This window comes from Dendrobium catenatum, unplaced genomic scaffold, assembly GCF_001605985.2.
Source record: "Dendrobium catenatum unplaced genomic scaffold, ASM160598v2 fragScaff_scaffold_1220, whole genome shotgun sequence".
Classification (NCBI taxonomy): Eukaryota; Viridiplantae; Streptophyta; class Magnoliopsida; order Asparagales; family Orchidaceae; genus Dendrobium; species Dendrobium catenatum.
In genome coordinates this window covers 12,584,866-12,600,172 of record NW_021319682.1, presented here as the reverse complement: position 1 = coordinate 12,600,172, position 15,307 = coordinate 12,584,866, and the positions used below count along the sequence as shown (strand labels likewise).

The 15,307-nt window shown below is 35.9% G+C and overlaps 3 protein-coding genes across 3 annotated transcripts in view; all 3 read right to left on the bottom strand.

The window, feature by feature from the left end:
* Positions 1-8,332: 8,332 nt before the first annotated feature.
* Positions 8,333-9,730, bottom strand: LOC110110162 (receptor like protein 29-like). The gene has a single exon (XM_028699143.1). It carries the CDS (start codon positions 9,728-9,730, stop codon positions 8,333-8,335), a length of 1,398 nt encoding a protein of 465 aa, XP_028554976.1.
* Positions 9,731-13,086: 3,356 nt separating this feature from the next.
* LOC110110139 (protein TIFY 5A) lies at positions 13,087-14,819 on the bottom strand. Its single transcript, XM_020841485.2, has 3 exons — positions 14,588-14,819; positions 13,837-13,912; positions 13,087-13,596 (listed from the first exon to the last, which is right to left on the bottom strand). Exons 1-3 carry the CDS (start codon positions 14,734-14,736, stop codon positions 13,378-13,380), a joined length of 444 nt encoding a protein of 147 aa, XP_020697144.1. The 5' UTR covers positions 14,737-14,819; the 3' UTR covers positions 13,087-13,377.
* The window catches only part of LOC110097432, a 1,817-nt gene continuing 1,319 nt past the window's right edge, over positions 14,810-15,307 (bottom strand). Inside the window, exon 2 of the mRNA XM_028699142.1 lies at positions 14,810-15,064. Within this exon, the coding sequence (XP_028554975.1) occupies positions 14,810-15,064 (255 nt within the window). The remainder of the gene's footprint in view (positions 15,065-15,307) is intronic.

The window sequence follows — 15,307 nt, the reverse complement described above, 5'->3', positions numbered from 1 at the left end:
TGTACTCATTGATTCATTTGGTTGAGCCGCTCGATTCGTCTATAAACATGCCATATTTGGATTTCGTTTGGCTATTCATTTAATGCTTAAAACCTTCTAAATGTGAATTGGTCCCTTGATTTGGATCCAATTGGGCTCAGATTGGACTGATTTTGGTGTCGTTGGATTCATCTCATTACTAGAAATTTGTTGAAATTGGCTTTCAAGTGGTCAATCATTTAATTTTGGAAGTTTCCAATTTGAATATTCCTCGAGATTCGTACTAGATCAAGGCAATTTTTTGAGGAATTATCAAAGTCTATCTAATTCCAAAATAAAATTTTATGTATACTAAGAGAGGTTGCATTACTCTTAGAATTTGACAGAAAAGCAAAGGACGAGTTGAGTTTTTTTATTGGGAATTTTGATATTTAAGTGTAAGTTTTAAAATGGAGGTCTGAGAATGATAAATTTGCAAATAATTAAAATTTAAATATTGTGTATGTATCTGTCATATTTATAAATGGATCAATATAAATTAAAAGAACATGAATACTATTTTTAAATAATATAATTTTATAGTATAATTTTTTTTGTGATTAAGAAAAATAATATTTATTCCATTTTATCTTTCTCTTTCCACTACGTTATAGTAAAACATCCCCATCATAGTTAGATTGATTTCCACTAGGGGTGACAAAATTTGACATAATATGAAACCTAACTCGGACCCCACCCGAAAAATTTTGGTTTCAGGTCAACCCGTTGGCCATGTGGGTCGGGTTCGGATTTAAGATTTTGTCCCGTTTATAAAACTGGGTGGAGTTTGGGTTGGCCGCACCACGCGCGCACAAACTACACGGCGCTCGGCAGGCCACAGGCCTCTTGTCATGCTCCGCACCTATTTGTGCTTGCCTCGCCCACACCACACTCGCACCGCACTCGCCAGTCCTTACGTGCACGTCCCACATGCCTCGTACTCGCTCACCATACCCGATATTGAATGGTTGTCCGAGTTAGTTGGTCTGGTCGAGTCAACCCGATAACTCAATGGATCAGGTAGAGTTGAAATTTCCAACCTATTTGCAAACTAGAGTTGGGGCTAGGTCAACTAGTTTGAACCCAAGTCAACTCCATATCTGATCTGAATCCGACCCGAAAATCCATTTTAACACCCCCTGCTTTCCACCACCAATCCAAATTTTTTGTTCTTCTGTCAATGCTAAGTACCAAATCTCAATTTAAAAAAAAAAAAAATCACAGCCTCTTCAGAAAAGCGCATGCCAAAAATTAAAATCTATTTCATATTAAAAACTGAAAATAAAACATGGTGAGTTCTTTGTGAGATTATTGAAACGTAGTTATCATCATAAAGTGTTAGATCTTGATGATCGTGAATGATATACAATGTGGACTTCCTCATCAAGCTTTTGTTGTTTGGTTGGTAAAGAGCCTTTACATGTATTTAACTTTTAGAATAAATGGAGCTTGTGCTTTTGTGTTTTTTGTGTGGTCTAAGAATTCTTGTGTTGGAAGAATATGTTTATATGATCATAAAGTGGAAAAATTATTCTGTGCGGAAGCGGAATCCATCCGGATTTCTAAGCCCGCGGCTTGGTACTACTCGGTGATGCTGCTCGGTATAATTGACATGGCTCATTCTGATTGATATCCGGATGTAGAGCTACATTTGGCGTCCGCACGGAATAATTGAGACTTATGAGAAATTGACAAGTATAAAAGAAATTCTATTCAACAATGCAAGTTTAAAGGGTAAATAAGTTTAGATTTACACATAAGGTTTCAGATATTCAAAAAAGGTACGCCTAAACCATCTTATCAATAAGTTTAATGGTTATAATACAGGATATCATCCAGAGCATTCTATCCACTCTATTGTTAAGCCAAAAATTACTAACTAAAGATGAGATTTTTTCTCAAATCTTTCAATAAAATGGCAAACTGAAGGCAAAGAATCAGATGCCTTAAATTTGTAGGAGCTAAGAGTAATATAAAGATGAAACCAACAAAAGTTTGCTAAGAAATCACCTGATTTCATAATTTTGCAGCAAGCATTCAAATCAAAGGTGTCGTAGAATGCAACACATCTTGATATGTTGGTTTGGCGTTTTGACTATCAATTAAGAAGTCTTGAAACGGGTGTCAAAATTTGACCCAACCCGAAACACTGACTTGGACTCAACCCAGAAAAGTTCTAAGTTTGGATCAACTTGTTTATCCAATGGGTCGAGATTGGGTTTAAAAACTTGACATGTTTTAAAACTCGAGTCAAGTTCGAGTTGACCTGAGAACCTAACTTTGACCCAAATTTAATTAAATTGTTTCAATATTTGTATAACAATGTAAATTTAAAATTGTAATGTATACTAGTATTTAGTAAATGTAGTTTATGTTTGCATTATTTTTTATAAAATTCAATGTAAACAAATAATTTCATTTAACAATTCATTTTAATATTTTGTAAATATAATTTGCGTTTGTTTATATTTGCTCAAATAATCTAATAATTATATGTATTTTACTATTTTGCACTTTAATAAATTTATTTAAATTAATAAATTTATTTAAATAAATTTGAAATATAAAAAAATGCCAAAATTTGATTAGAAAATCGAGTTGGCCGGTCATTTCGGGTTGACCCGAACCTGACATGTTTGAACACGAACCAGGTCGAGTTCGGGTTCAAAATTCCGACCAATGTCCATAACCAAGTTAAGTTCAAGTGAGTCGGGTCAATCCGGCAACCCGTCAGGTCAGGTCCGGGTTCGAATTTTTTATCTGTTTACCTACCCGTGTTGGGTTAGGGTCGACCCGTTTGAACCCGGATCAATTCCGGGTTCGACCCGAACCTGACCCGTGAACCGAAAGTGACACCCTTAGGTTGATAGTAGTGAGAATGATAAATAGGATTGTGATTGCTAGCATTAGATGTGAGAATGATTGATATTTGTAATGGTAGAGTTGTTCGATTTATGGATGGAGCATATAGAGATTGGGGTGCATAGAGATAATAAATGAGGAACATTGGGCCCATTGGACCCAAGTTTAACACACCAACTTGAGAACTTATGGGCCTATACCCAATTCTAAACCAAATAAACTAGCCTAAGCTAGATGGTGGAGGGTGCTGGCTGGCAACAAAATGGCAGTGGAAATGATGGTCGTCAGTGATGCTCAAGCTAGCTTTAGAACCGTAAAAATAGTTCTCACGCAAAAGTAGGTGAGAATGATTTAGCTCAAAATGAATTAAAATGGATTACACTGTATTCACTTTAATTTATCATGCTTTTGCATTTCATCCAACCAAACACTGAACTTCTCAAAACTCCTATATTTTCTTTACTTTACCGTCACTTCCAACTAAACAACCCCTAAATCAAAAATTACTAACTAAAGATAAGATTTGTTTCTCAAACATTTCAATAAAATAACAAAATGAAGTCAGTAAAAAAGGTAATTCCAAATTGTCGATCTCAATAAGTTAAATCTATCAGCAAATGAAAGCAACTTTTGTTTCCAAAGTCCAATCACTAAATCAAACAGGCATTATATTCATAATTTGAGAGAATCAAATACCTTAAATTTGGAGGAGCTAAGAGTAATATAAAATGATCCCAACAAAAAGTTTATTATAAGATCCACTGATTTACTAGATTTGCATATTATTATTCAAATCAAATGTGGCACAGAAATTACGGTTGACATGGGTCGGCAGTCGATGGTGGTCGATGGGACTATAGTCGACGGTCGAGAGTGGAAGGAAATCTGACGGCAGCAAGCTACTGGGCGAAGATCCGGAGATCGACAAATGTGTGGTGGTCTGGTGATGGTCGATGAACGAGAGGTTGTCCAGAGATGATCGACGGTCGATTGGTGGTTCGGCGGCCAAGCGGTGGTCCGACGTTGGTTGAGCTAAGGTCTAGTGGAGATTGGGGTTTGGCGGTGGTCCGACGAAGATTAGCAGCCAGGCGGTAATCCAATGGTGATCGGTGGCCTGTCAAAGGTCCAGTAGTGGTCGACGGAAGTTCGTCGGTAGTGGTGCTTGAGTAGAACTCTAGGATCTTTGAAGCATTAGAGCTCTCTCTATTCTCTAGCTAAAGATCCAAGTTCCCCACCCCCTCTTCATGTGGAAAATAAGGGCTCATTTATAAGTTTTTTGAAGTGGCATCATCGTAAATATGGAGAAGATTCAGAGCAAAATCGAAGTGGTCGATCAGACTGCTCATATTGATTCCCTTAATTATAGAGCGTTCATTAAACATTTAAGTGCCTTAATGATGTCAGAATTAGGCAATCTTGTACTCATTGATCCATCTCGTTGAGCCGCTCGATTCGTCTATAAACATGCCATATTTGGATTTCATTTGGCTATCCATTTAATGCTTTAAACCTTCTAAATGTGAATTGGTCCCTTGATTTGGATCCAATTGGGCTTAGATTGGACTGATTTTTGATGTCGTTGGATTCATCTCATTGAGATATTCAATTTGACTAGAAATTTGTTGAAATTGGCATTCTAGTGGTCAAGCATTTAATTTTGGAAGTTTCCAATTTGAATATTCCTCGAGATTCATGCTAGATCAAGGCCATTTTTTGAAGAATTATCAAGTCTATCTAATTCCAAAATAAAATTTTATGTATACTAAGAGGGGTTGCATTACTTAGAATTTGACAGAAAAGGGATTTGAGTTTTTTTATTGGGTATTTTGATATTTAACTGTAAGTTTTAAAATGGAGGTCTGAGAATGATAAATTTGCAAATAATTAAAATTTAAATATTGTGTATGTATTTGTCATATTTATAAATGGATCAATAAAAATTAAAAGAGCATGAATACTATTTTTAAATAATATAATTTTATAGTAAAAATTTTTTGTGATTAAGAAAAATAATATTTATTCCATTTTATCTTTCTCTTCTCACTATGGGATAGTAAAGCATCCCCATCATAGTTAGATTGCTTTCCACTATGGGTGTCAAAATTTGACATAACGTGAAACCTAACCCAGAGCCGACCTGAAAAATTTTGGTTTCAGGTCAACCTGTTGGCCATATGGGTCGGGTTCGGATTTGAGATTCTGACCCGTTTATAAAACCGGGTGGAGTTCGAGTTGGCCGCACCGCGCGCGCACAAACTACATGGCGCTCGGCAAGCCACAGGCCCATGTCGCCCTCCACACCTATTTGCGCTTGCCTCGCCCACACCGCACTTGCCAGTCCCTTACGTGCACGTCCTGCAAGCCTCGTACTCGCTCACCGCGCCCAATTTTGAATGGTTGTCCGAGTTAGTTGGTCTTGTCGAGTCAACCCGGTAACTCAATGGATCAGGTAGAGTTGAAATTTCCAACCTATTTGCAAACTAGAGTTGGGGCTAGGTCAACTAGTTTGAACCCAAGTCAACTCCATATCTGATCTGAATCCGACCCGAAAATCCATTTTAACACCCCCTGCTTTCCACCACCAATCCAAATTTTTTGTTCTTCTGTCAATGCTAAGTACCAAATCTCAATTTTAAAAAAAAAAAAATCACAGCCTCTTCAGAAAAGCGCATGCCAAAAATTAAAATCTATTTCATATTAAAAACTGAAAATAAAACATGGTGAGTTCTTTGTGAGATTATTGAAACGTAGTTATCATCATAAAGTGTTAGATCTTGATGATCGTGAATGATATACAATGTGGACTTCCTCATCAAGCTTTTGTTGTTTGGTTGGTAAAGAGCCTTTACATGTATTTAACTTTTAGAATAAATGGAGCTTGTGCTTTTGTGTTTTTTGTGTGGTCTAAGAATTCTTGTGTTGGAAGAATATGTTTATATGATCATAAAGTGGAAAAATTATTCTGTGCGGAAGCGGAATCCATCCGGATTTCTAAGCCCGCGGCTTGGTACTACTCGGTGATGCTGCTCGGTATAATTGACATGGCTCATTCTGATTGATATCCGGATGTAGAGCTACATTTGGCGTCCGCACGGAATAATTGAGACTTATGAGAAATTGACAAGTATAAAAGAAATTCTATTCAACAATGCAAGTTTAAAGGGTAAATAAGTTTAGATTTACACATAAGGTTTCAGATATTCAAAAAAGGTACGCCTAAACCATCTTATCAATAAGTTTAATGGTTATAATACAGGATATCATCCAGAGCATTCTATCCACTCTATTGTTAAGCCAAAAATTACTAACTAAAGATGAGATTTTTTCTCAAATCTTTCAATAAAATGGCAAACTGAAGGCAAAGAATCAGATGCCTTAAATTTGTAGGAGCTAAGAGTAATATAAAGATGAAACCAACAAAAGTTTGCTAAGAAATCACCTGATTTCATAATTTTGCAGCAAGCATTCAAATCAAAGGTGTCGTAGAATGCAACACATCTTGATATGTTGGTTTGGCGTTTTGACTATCAATTAAGAAGTCTTGAAACGGGTGTCAAAATTTGACCCAACCCGAAACACTGACTTGGACTCAACCCAGAAAAGTTCTAAGTTTGGATCAACTTGTTTATCCAATGGGTCGAGATTGGGTTTAAAAACTTGACATGTTTTAAAACTCGAGTCAAGTTCGAGTTGACCTGAGAACCTAACTTTGACCCAAATTTAATTAAATTGTTTCAATATTTGTATAACAATGTAAATTTAAAATTGTAATGTATACTAGTATTTAGTAAATGTAGTTTATGTTTGCATTATTTTTTATAAAATTCAATGTAAACAAATAATTTCATTTAACAATTCATTTTAATATTTTGTAAATATAATTTGCGTTTGTTTATATTTGCTCAAATAATCTAATAATTATATGTATTTTACTATTTTGCACTTTAATAAATTTATTTAAATTAATAAATTTATTTAAATAAATTTGAAATATAAAAAAATGCCAAAATTTGATTAGAAAATCGAGTTGGCCGGTCATTTCGGGTTGACCCGAACCTGACATGTTTGAACACGAACCAGGTCGAGTTCGGGTTCAAAATTCCGACCAATGTCCATAACCAAGTTAAGTTCAAGTCGGGTCAGTTGGAAGCGTGGGTCAAGTTCGAGTTGGGCCCGACCGATCCAAAGACCGAACCTGACATGTCTGAACACGAACCAGGTCGAGTTCAGGTTCAAATTTCTGACCCATGTCCATAACCAAGCTAAGTTCAAGTCAGTGTCAGTTGGCAGCGGGTCAAGTTCAAGTTAGACCCGACCGATCCAGAGACCCATTTTAACACCCCTAAATCTTGAGTTTGAAGCCTACATTTATATATATAATGTGTGTAAATTTACCTTAATTGATATAAATATCCCAAAAAATAATTGCACAAAGAGCAATGGCTTTTTTTGAACAACGAGGTGGCGGTGGAGATGATGATCGTCGGCGATGCTCAAGCAAACTTTAGAACAGTGTAAAAGGTTCTGAAGCAAAACTAGGTGAGAACAATTTACTTCAAAAATAAACTAGAATGAAATATATTATATTCACTTTACTTTATTATGAATTTGCTTTCTATCTAACCAAAAAATTAAGCTTCTAAAAACCCCTGCATTTACGTTACTTTACACTCAATTTACTTCCAACCAAATAACCCCTAAACCAAAATAACTAAAGAGATGAGATGTTTTTTCTCAAACCTTTCGATAAAATAACACAACGAAGTCAATAAGAAATGTAATTCCAAATAGTCGATCTCAATAACTAAAATCTCCCAGCAAATGATATAGCTGCTTTTGTTCCCAAATTCCAATCACTAAATCAAACTATCAATTATATTCCTTATTTTGACAGAATCAGATGCCTTAAATTTGGAGGAGCTAAGAGTAATATAAAGTTGATCCTGACGAAAAATTTGCAAAGAAATCTCCTTATTTCATCAATTTTCAGCTCAGTATTCAGATCAACAGTTGCACAGATAGCAGTTCGAAATGCATTCAAAGCTCATTTTAGGCTTCGTTTGGGGCGGATTTCTTACTGCTTATTTTAATTTTTATACTAAAATAGTTAATTTAAGAAGCAATAAGAAAGACGTCCCAAATGAAATATTTGATAAATTTTTGATTAATAATTATCCTAATTTTATTAAGAATAATTCAGAATAATAATTACTTAAAATATCATAAAAATCATAGCTATTTAAATAAGATTACGATAAAATAATAGTAATTAATATTAATTCATTAAAAAATTAATCATACTTTAAAATTTAAGAACAAGTTAAAAAATTAATGAGGACTTAGACGTTATTGAAAACCATGCAAGAGAGACAACAAAGGAAAAGACCTGCTGTGACTTCTCATTAAAAAAACGACAGGCTAAAATCTTTTCTCCACTGCAGCAACACAGCAATCATACAAGCAAAGCCACGACAATGGCAATTCCCTGAAAGCCCGAAGTCCACAGTGAACTTACCCCGAAATAGCAACAATTTTCTACCTCATTACCATCCAAAGAAGAACTGATTCTACCATCACCATCTTCTACTGCGCCTCTCTTTCCTCCATTATCAATGCCGGAACCCAAACAAGCAGCTGCTTCAAGTCTCACCGAAGCCTCTTCATACTTGTCGTTTGGCTTTGCACATAAATCTTTATTTCCCCTCAAATCCAATCTCTTCCCCAGCCTCCTCACAAACTCCACAGAGAAGCCAATCTCTCCACTCAGCTGGTTCTGGCTAAGATTGAGCTCACCCAGATTTGAAAGTAAGTCCAAGCTATCAGGAACTGTTCCATTTAAGCTGTTGTTATCAAGTGACAGAGCAGTGAGGCTTTCCAGAGAGGCGAAGTATGGAGGGATTGGCCCCATTAGGCCACACCCTGAGAGCCCAATCACTGTCAGCTTCTTCAGACTACCGAGAAAAAATGGAATGCTGATGTTGAAGGGGTTGTTCTCCATTATCAAATACTGTAATTGTTTCAATCCTGACAGTTCCTCCGGCAACGGTCCACTCAAGTTGTTATGGCTAAAATCAAGCAAAACTAACTTTTTGAGCTCCCCGAGCTCGGGAGGAACCCTCCCTGAAAGATGGTTGAAGCCGAGATCAATCTTTTCTAGAGACTGGAGACTCCCAATTGAAGCAGGAAGCTTACCACGCAGCTGATTTGAGGAGAAATCTAGTATGCTAAGGCTTGAAATCCGGCCGATTTCTTCCGGGATTTCGCCGCTGAGGTGGTTATAGCTGAGGTCTACCTGCTGTAATGCTCTCAATCTCCCAATCTCTCGCGGAATGACGCCATGGAAGTTGTTCTGCGGGAGGCTGAGAACTCTGAGTCTCTGTAGGCTGGAAACAGAGGAGGGTATTTCGCCTGAAAGACCGGGGTTTCCGTTGAGGACGAGGCGTTCTAAAGCGGGAGTGCTGGTGAAAAGGGATGGAGGGAGAGAGACGGAGTTGGGGTAAAGGAAGCAGGAGAATAGAGAGAAGGTTTTGAGGAATGGGAGGTGGAGGAAGGAGGCTGGGGAGAGGGAAGCAAAGGATTTGCAGGGAGGAGGTGAGAGGAGGTCAGGGCCGATGTGTATGGAGGTAACGTGGAGCAAGTCGGCATCTGAAATGTCGGACTCGCATTGAATGCCGGGCCAAGGAGTGTCTGTGCACGGGTGAGGGTGGAGCTCGGTCCAGCTGGAATCGGCCAGGAGCGAGCCGACGAGGTCAAGGAGGGCGCTGTGCTCATCGGCGTTCATGGAGTTTTCGTTGGACACCGATGAGCAAGTGGTGAGGAGAGAAAGGAGGACGAAGAAGAGAGTGGCCATGGAGCGAACGTTAGAAAAACACAAAAGAGGAAAATGGTAGAGATCGTTAAAAGATGATGGGTTGAGGCCGAAGCGATGGAAGTGACAAGAGCTGGCTTTTCTGATCTCTTTTTCTGTGTAGTCTATATAACAATTAAATATATTAAAAATAAAAAACTTTGATGTTTTGATGTTGAAAATTTAAAACTTTGATGACCTGATATTAAAAATGGACAAACAGGGAGGTGTGGCGGTAGGGCTCTTCTGGTCTGGCGTACTACAGAAGCAGGAATGGCGGAAGGAGTGTGGAGCAGGTTGATGAGACTGTTCGTACCAGTCGATGCAGAGAAGGGTGATGATGAAGCTGCTGTAAGTTTTTTTTTTTAATATATTTGAGACATTAAGACATATAAATTAGTAGTTAAACACTTAAACTTCTCAATTAAGGGATCAAAATGAGCTCTCTATATAATTTTAATGATTAAAAAAAAAGTACCGTCGAAGGGGAGAACACTGTGGCGTTGATGCACCATGCACCTGTTCATTTGCTTTGGAAGCCATGGGGATCCCCTCAAGCTCAGGCTAATTGCCCCCAAAAAAAATTAAAATTTTTTCATTATATTATTTTTTTAAAGATTATTTTTCAGTTTTTTCTTTCTTCATTTATATTTTAGTCTTTATTATAAAAATTTTTAGATAATTATCCTCCCTAAAACTTTTAAAATATTATATTCTTTAGACAATTGCCCCCAACATAATTAAAAATTTTATATAGATGTGTAATTATTAGGGAACAATGACCAAATAAAAAAGAAATAGTAAAAAGAATTTATCATTTTATTTATTAATTTGAATTCTAAAAATATCCATACAATCAAAATTTGTTCCCATAGTAGCGCTCCTGGAAACCTCGCAAGGGCACTGTCCCTTGACCCCGCAACCTGATCGGGCAAGTCGAACCCGGCCAGGGGCGCTGCCCTCTTGAACCCTTGGTATATCTATGAAGCGTACGACGATTAAGAATATGAACAAATAGAGGTCAAGCCAAATTCAAGGCAACTTCAACATATATTTTGTAGAAATTGAATGATTAATCATTTTTAGCGGCCGTTTTCTTTTTCTCTATTTTTTTGTTTTGAGTCGACCGGCACCAACAGTTACTTAAAATTTTGCCCTCTCTGAAAATTAAGGTTGTGCCCTTGTTTGAAGCTATGCATGGAATAAAGCTAAATTCAAAAATCTATGGCTTAACTATTAGAATTAAATGCTTCATAATAGAAAAGAAATAATTGGTGGAAAAAATTAAATAAATTTTTTTATAGAAATTTCTGTTGGAAAACTTCGTTGTAAATATTCAGTTGAAAATCTGAAAAAAAAAAAAATATTGAAATCAGAAATATTCAACATAATTTTATTGAAATTTTCATAGAAAATTTTTAATAGAAACTTTTAAGAGAAATAATTTATTGAAAGCCCCGACTCATATAATAAACATTAAGTATTGATACCTTCAATCTCATTTTACTTGGGACAAATCATCTCATTTTGGAGAAGGTTGATATCACAAACATCACTATCTTGATTCTTCCTAATAAAAGTAAAGGGATAACCCCATTTAAATAATAAAAAAAAAAACCAAAACATTGAAGTTGGGAATAATAAAGATTAAGAGTCTATTTAGGACGGTTTTAATTTTTTTAAAAAAATATTATAAAATTGTTATAAAGAAAGTGACTTCTTTAAAAATTATTGTAGAATTAAAGTAGTTTATTATTTGTTAAAAATAATAAAAAAATAGTTGTTAAATAAAAATTATGACTGTAAGCTAAAAACAAAGAAATAAAAAAATTCTCCTAAAAGAAATCTCAAACTCTCATAATTTCATAAATTTAAGAAAGATTTTGGACCTTCGCTAGGAGCAATTAAATTGTAGTTGAAAAGCAAAATTGTAATATCCTAAATTCCCAGTGTGTATAGAGACCAGGAAGAGATATCCTATATCCTTCCTTAGTTCCCATTCTCATGGTTGGGAGTTTGTTGGAGCTAGCTAAACAAGAAGAAGAAGCAAGCTCTTAAGTATGACAAATCTAATGCCACCCACTACAGGAAAATCATCTATTCCGACAGAATTTTTCCGACGAAAATTGAGCACTTTCCGACGGTTTTTGAATTTACATAATGGATTTCTCTTGCTTCAACATTTCCAAGGCAAGGAGAGTATTGTGGAGCTTCTAGTTGTTTTCCATATCTTATAGGCAACTTCCATAGCACCTTAATTGGCTAGTGCATCGTTAAAATTTTGATCCTAAGAACAATCTAGTGGTAGCTAGGAAGGGGAACACTTGTGGGAACCCTATAAAAGCTATTTGACAGGTTGATCATAGCCCAATAAAAATAACAACTCAATTGTTCTAAGCCCTTCTTTATGGCTGAATAGCATGAAATTATAATCTCCATTACCTGAATATCATTCCATCTTTTGATAATATCTATCATGTTAATAATATTTCATAACTTATATAAACATGAAAGAAAATTAGTGTCTCAAATATTATTTTTTTTATTATTTTTGAAAATTTTAAATGAATTAAATGCATACATACGCACAAATCACGTATGTAAACTTCAAATACAAGACCCTCTTGGTCATGGGTGGAACCAGCTATCTTTTGAGGGTGGTCAAACTCTTTTCATGAATATATATATATATATATATATATATATATATGGCTGTCAAAACCGGATCACGGGTCGGGTTCGACTCTAACCCGAAATTGACCCGACATTGTTCAAACAGACCCGAACCTGACCCGTTTTGCAAACGGGTCGGTTTTCTGAACCCGAACCCGACCCGCTTCGGGTCCGGGTCAACCAGAACCCGACCCGATTCGGGTATATTTTATTAAGTTTTTTTATTTAATTCAATTTATTTAAATCTAAATCAAATTAAGGTAATATTTACTTCAATTAATTTAAAATAAATCAAGATTGAATTAATTTGGGCAATAATGTTTATAATTTTTTGAAATATCATTTACTTATTTCATAAAAATCCATTAAAACCCTCCTAAATTAATTAAAAATGGGTCAAACCGGGTTGATTTCAGGTTTCCGGGTCAACCCGAACCCGACCCGGTTTTACAAATGGGTAGAAATCCCTAACCCGAACCCGAAATTTTCAGGTCGGATTTTTGAGTCGGGTCAAATATTAACACAGCTATATATATATATATATAAGTTCAAAAAATACATGATTTTATCGCTTCCTCTATAGTTCCCAACATAGGTAAACAAGTGTATTCAATGAAAAATCAAAATACAGTTGCTCCTATACAAATTCAGATCATAGTAATTTTCCAGCCAAGCCAACATTTATATTTAATTTGTGCTTTTATTCCCATTCTCAGTCTCAATTTTCAATAACATCAGAAAAATTTTAAAAAGTGATCAACAAGCTCACAGACTAACATGCTTACATGCATGGAAAAAAAAACTTCACGCCTTTTCTTACAATGTTTAAATGTCAAAAACCAAAATTATACATCAAAACATGTAAATGGAGTATTAATTCTTTCATGAATTCTTCTAAAATCTCAATAGTAAATAAAGAACAAGAAAAACTGTCATTAGGGTGAAAAAAATAACTCGTATGTTGAAGTTAGTCGTCGTCAGAACAGCTGCAATGGCTTTCTGTGTGCGTAAGGGAAGGAGCTGTCAGCCATTAATCTCGCCTTCCTCTTCTGAAGAAATCTCTGTAACGATCTCTTCATAGAAAGTCCTGGCTGAAGCTCCACCGTCTCTCTTGCAATTGCCACTTCGCCTTCCTCTTCCTTACTATACTTGTTTTTCTCCATCTCATTCTTTGCCATGTCCATAATGGCTCTTGCCTATCATCATAAAAATTTCAAGCTAAATAAAGTTTAATCAAACGAAATAAGATCATTTAATAAAAAAAATACGATAATTATTTCTACTGTCGAGATAATCATTACATTAGAAAACTTCTAAAACTTGAAGAGGATTCTTCTGTTTGCTAAAATGGCAAGCAAAGATTCTTAAAGTTGATATGTGGTTTTTTTTCTATTTCTGAAGCAGATAGGTTTGGAGAGGAAGAGCAAATGGCAAACCTGGAAGTTAGTAACGTTGCAGACGGAAATTCGACCGTTGTAACAGATAGTGATTTGCCGTGATGGTTCTTCTAACCTGCATCAGTTGATTCCTTCATTCAAATGAAGCCATATATACAAAAACTTAGTCCACCAAATCACGAACTATTACAATGAATCATTTATATATATAATAACTATAATCTTACTTGACATTACCGTATTTTTTATATTAAAAGTATTATTATAAAAATATTTTTTTGTTATAAATAAATCTATTAAAATAAGATAATACTAAATTAGTTGTTGTCCGATTGAAACTTTTTTTTACGGCCGTCAAAATTAAATTAGGAGAGTTTATTATGTGTAGAGATGGAATATAAAGAACCGTTCGATTTTGTCTTCACGAATAGTAAAAGCACAATGATAAGCACTTTTACTGTTCATAGAAACAAATCGGACTACTCTATATCCCCTCTCCGCGTATAATAATTTCTATCATATAGGAAGAATTATTCTGTGCGGATGCCAAACACCGTCTAGAGCTCAATGAAAATGAGTCACGTCACCCCTTACTCGATACCGCGGCTCGGTACTGCTCGATACAAAGCACGATGATATGGTTGCATCTGATTCATCTTTGGACGATAAGCTACATCCGGTGTCCGCAAAGAATAATCTCTCCCCAAACAGACTTTTAATTTGCTGTTTTTTGAACTGTAAAACCATATCCTCACAAGCATCAATAGGACAAATGTAGACATTGACTTACAGCTGCTTGGCGGAGTCCGCATGGCCGGAGACGGCGACGTCCGCGCCGTGGCAGGACGGGGACAGGTTATAACCAAGGCTACCAAGTTTTAGCTCGAGCGGATCCACCGCCGCCTCATGAACAGCCATGAAACTCTCTTTGATCTCCATCCACTTCTCTCTCTCTCTCTCTCTCTCTCTATCTGTCTCTCCTTGCCTTTGCTAGTATGAAGGATAAGTGCTGCTATGTATTGTTATTTGTTTGGCTCTTCTTATGAAGAGATATGAGCTGGTTTTGGTTTAATAAGCGCGTTTGGTAAGGGGAAGAAGAAAGCAAGAAAGAGACGGCGAGGAAAATTGGAAAGAAATCGATAGGGGAGAGTAAAAGGTGCACGTGGACCACGCGCTTGCCGTGGGCAGACAAAGAAAATCCCCAATTTGGTGCGGTGGAGATCGCGGAGACGACTCCGCGGCACCCGCGCTTAGGTCTCGTGTTTTCCTGATTCCATAAAGCGGTTGATTAATGTATCTTTGCCGACCGACGATTTATTTTATTATTATTTTTAATTTTGCATGAGTTTTTCAACAATTTTTTTTAAAAGGAGCATGTATTAATTAAATAAGAAATAAAAGTAAAATATTAAAAAAAAAATAAATCAGCTAAATTATTTGATACATTCTTTAGGATGCATCAAATAATTTTGACTAATTTTTTAGAATGTGTCAAATCATTTAGTGTATT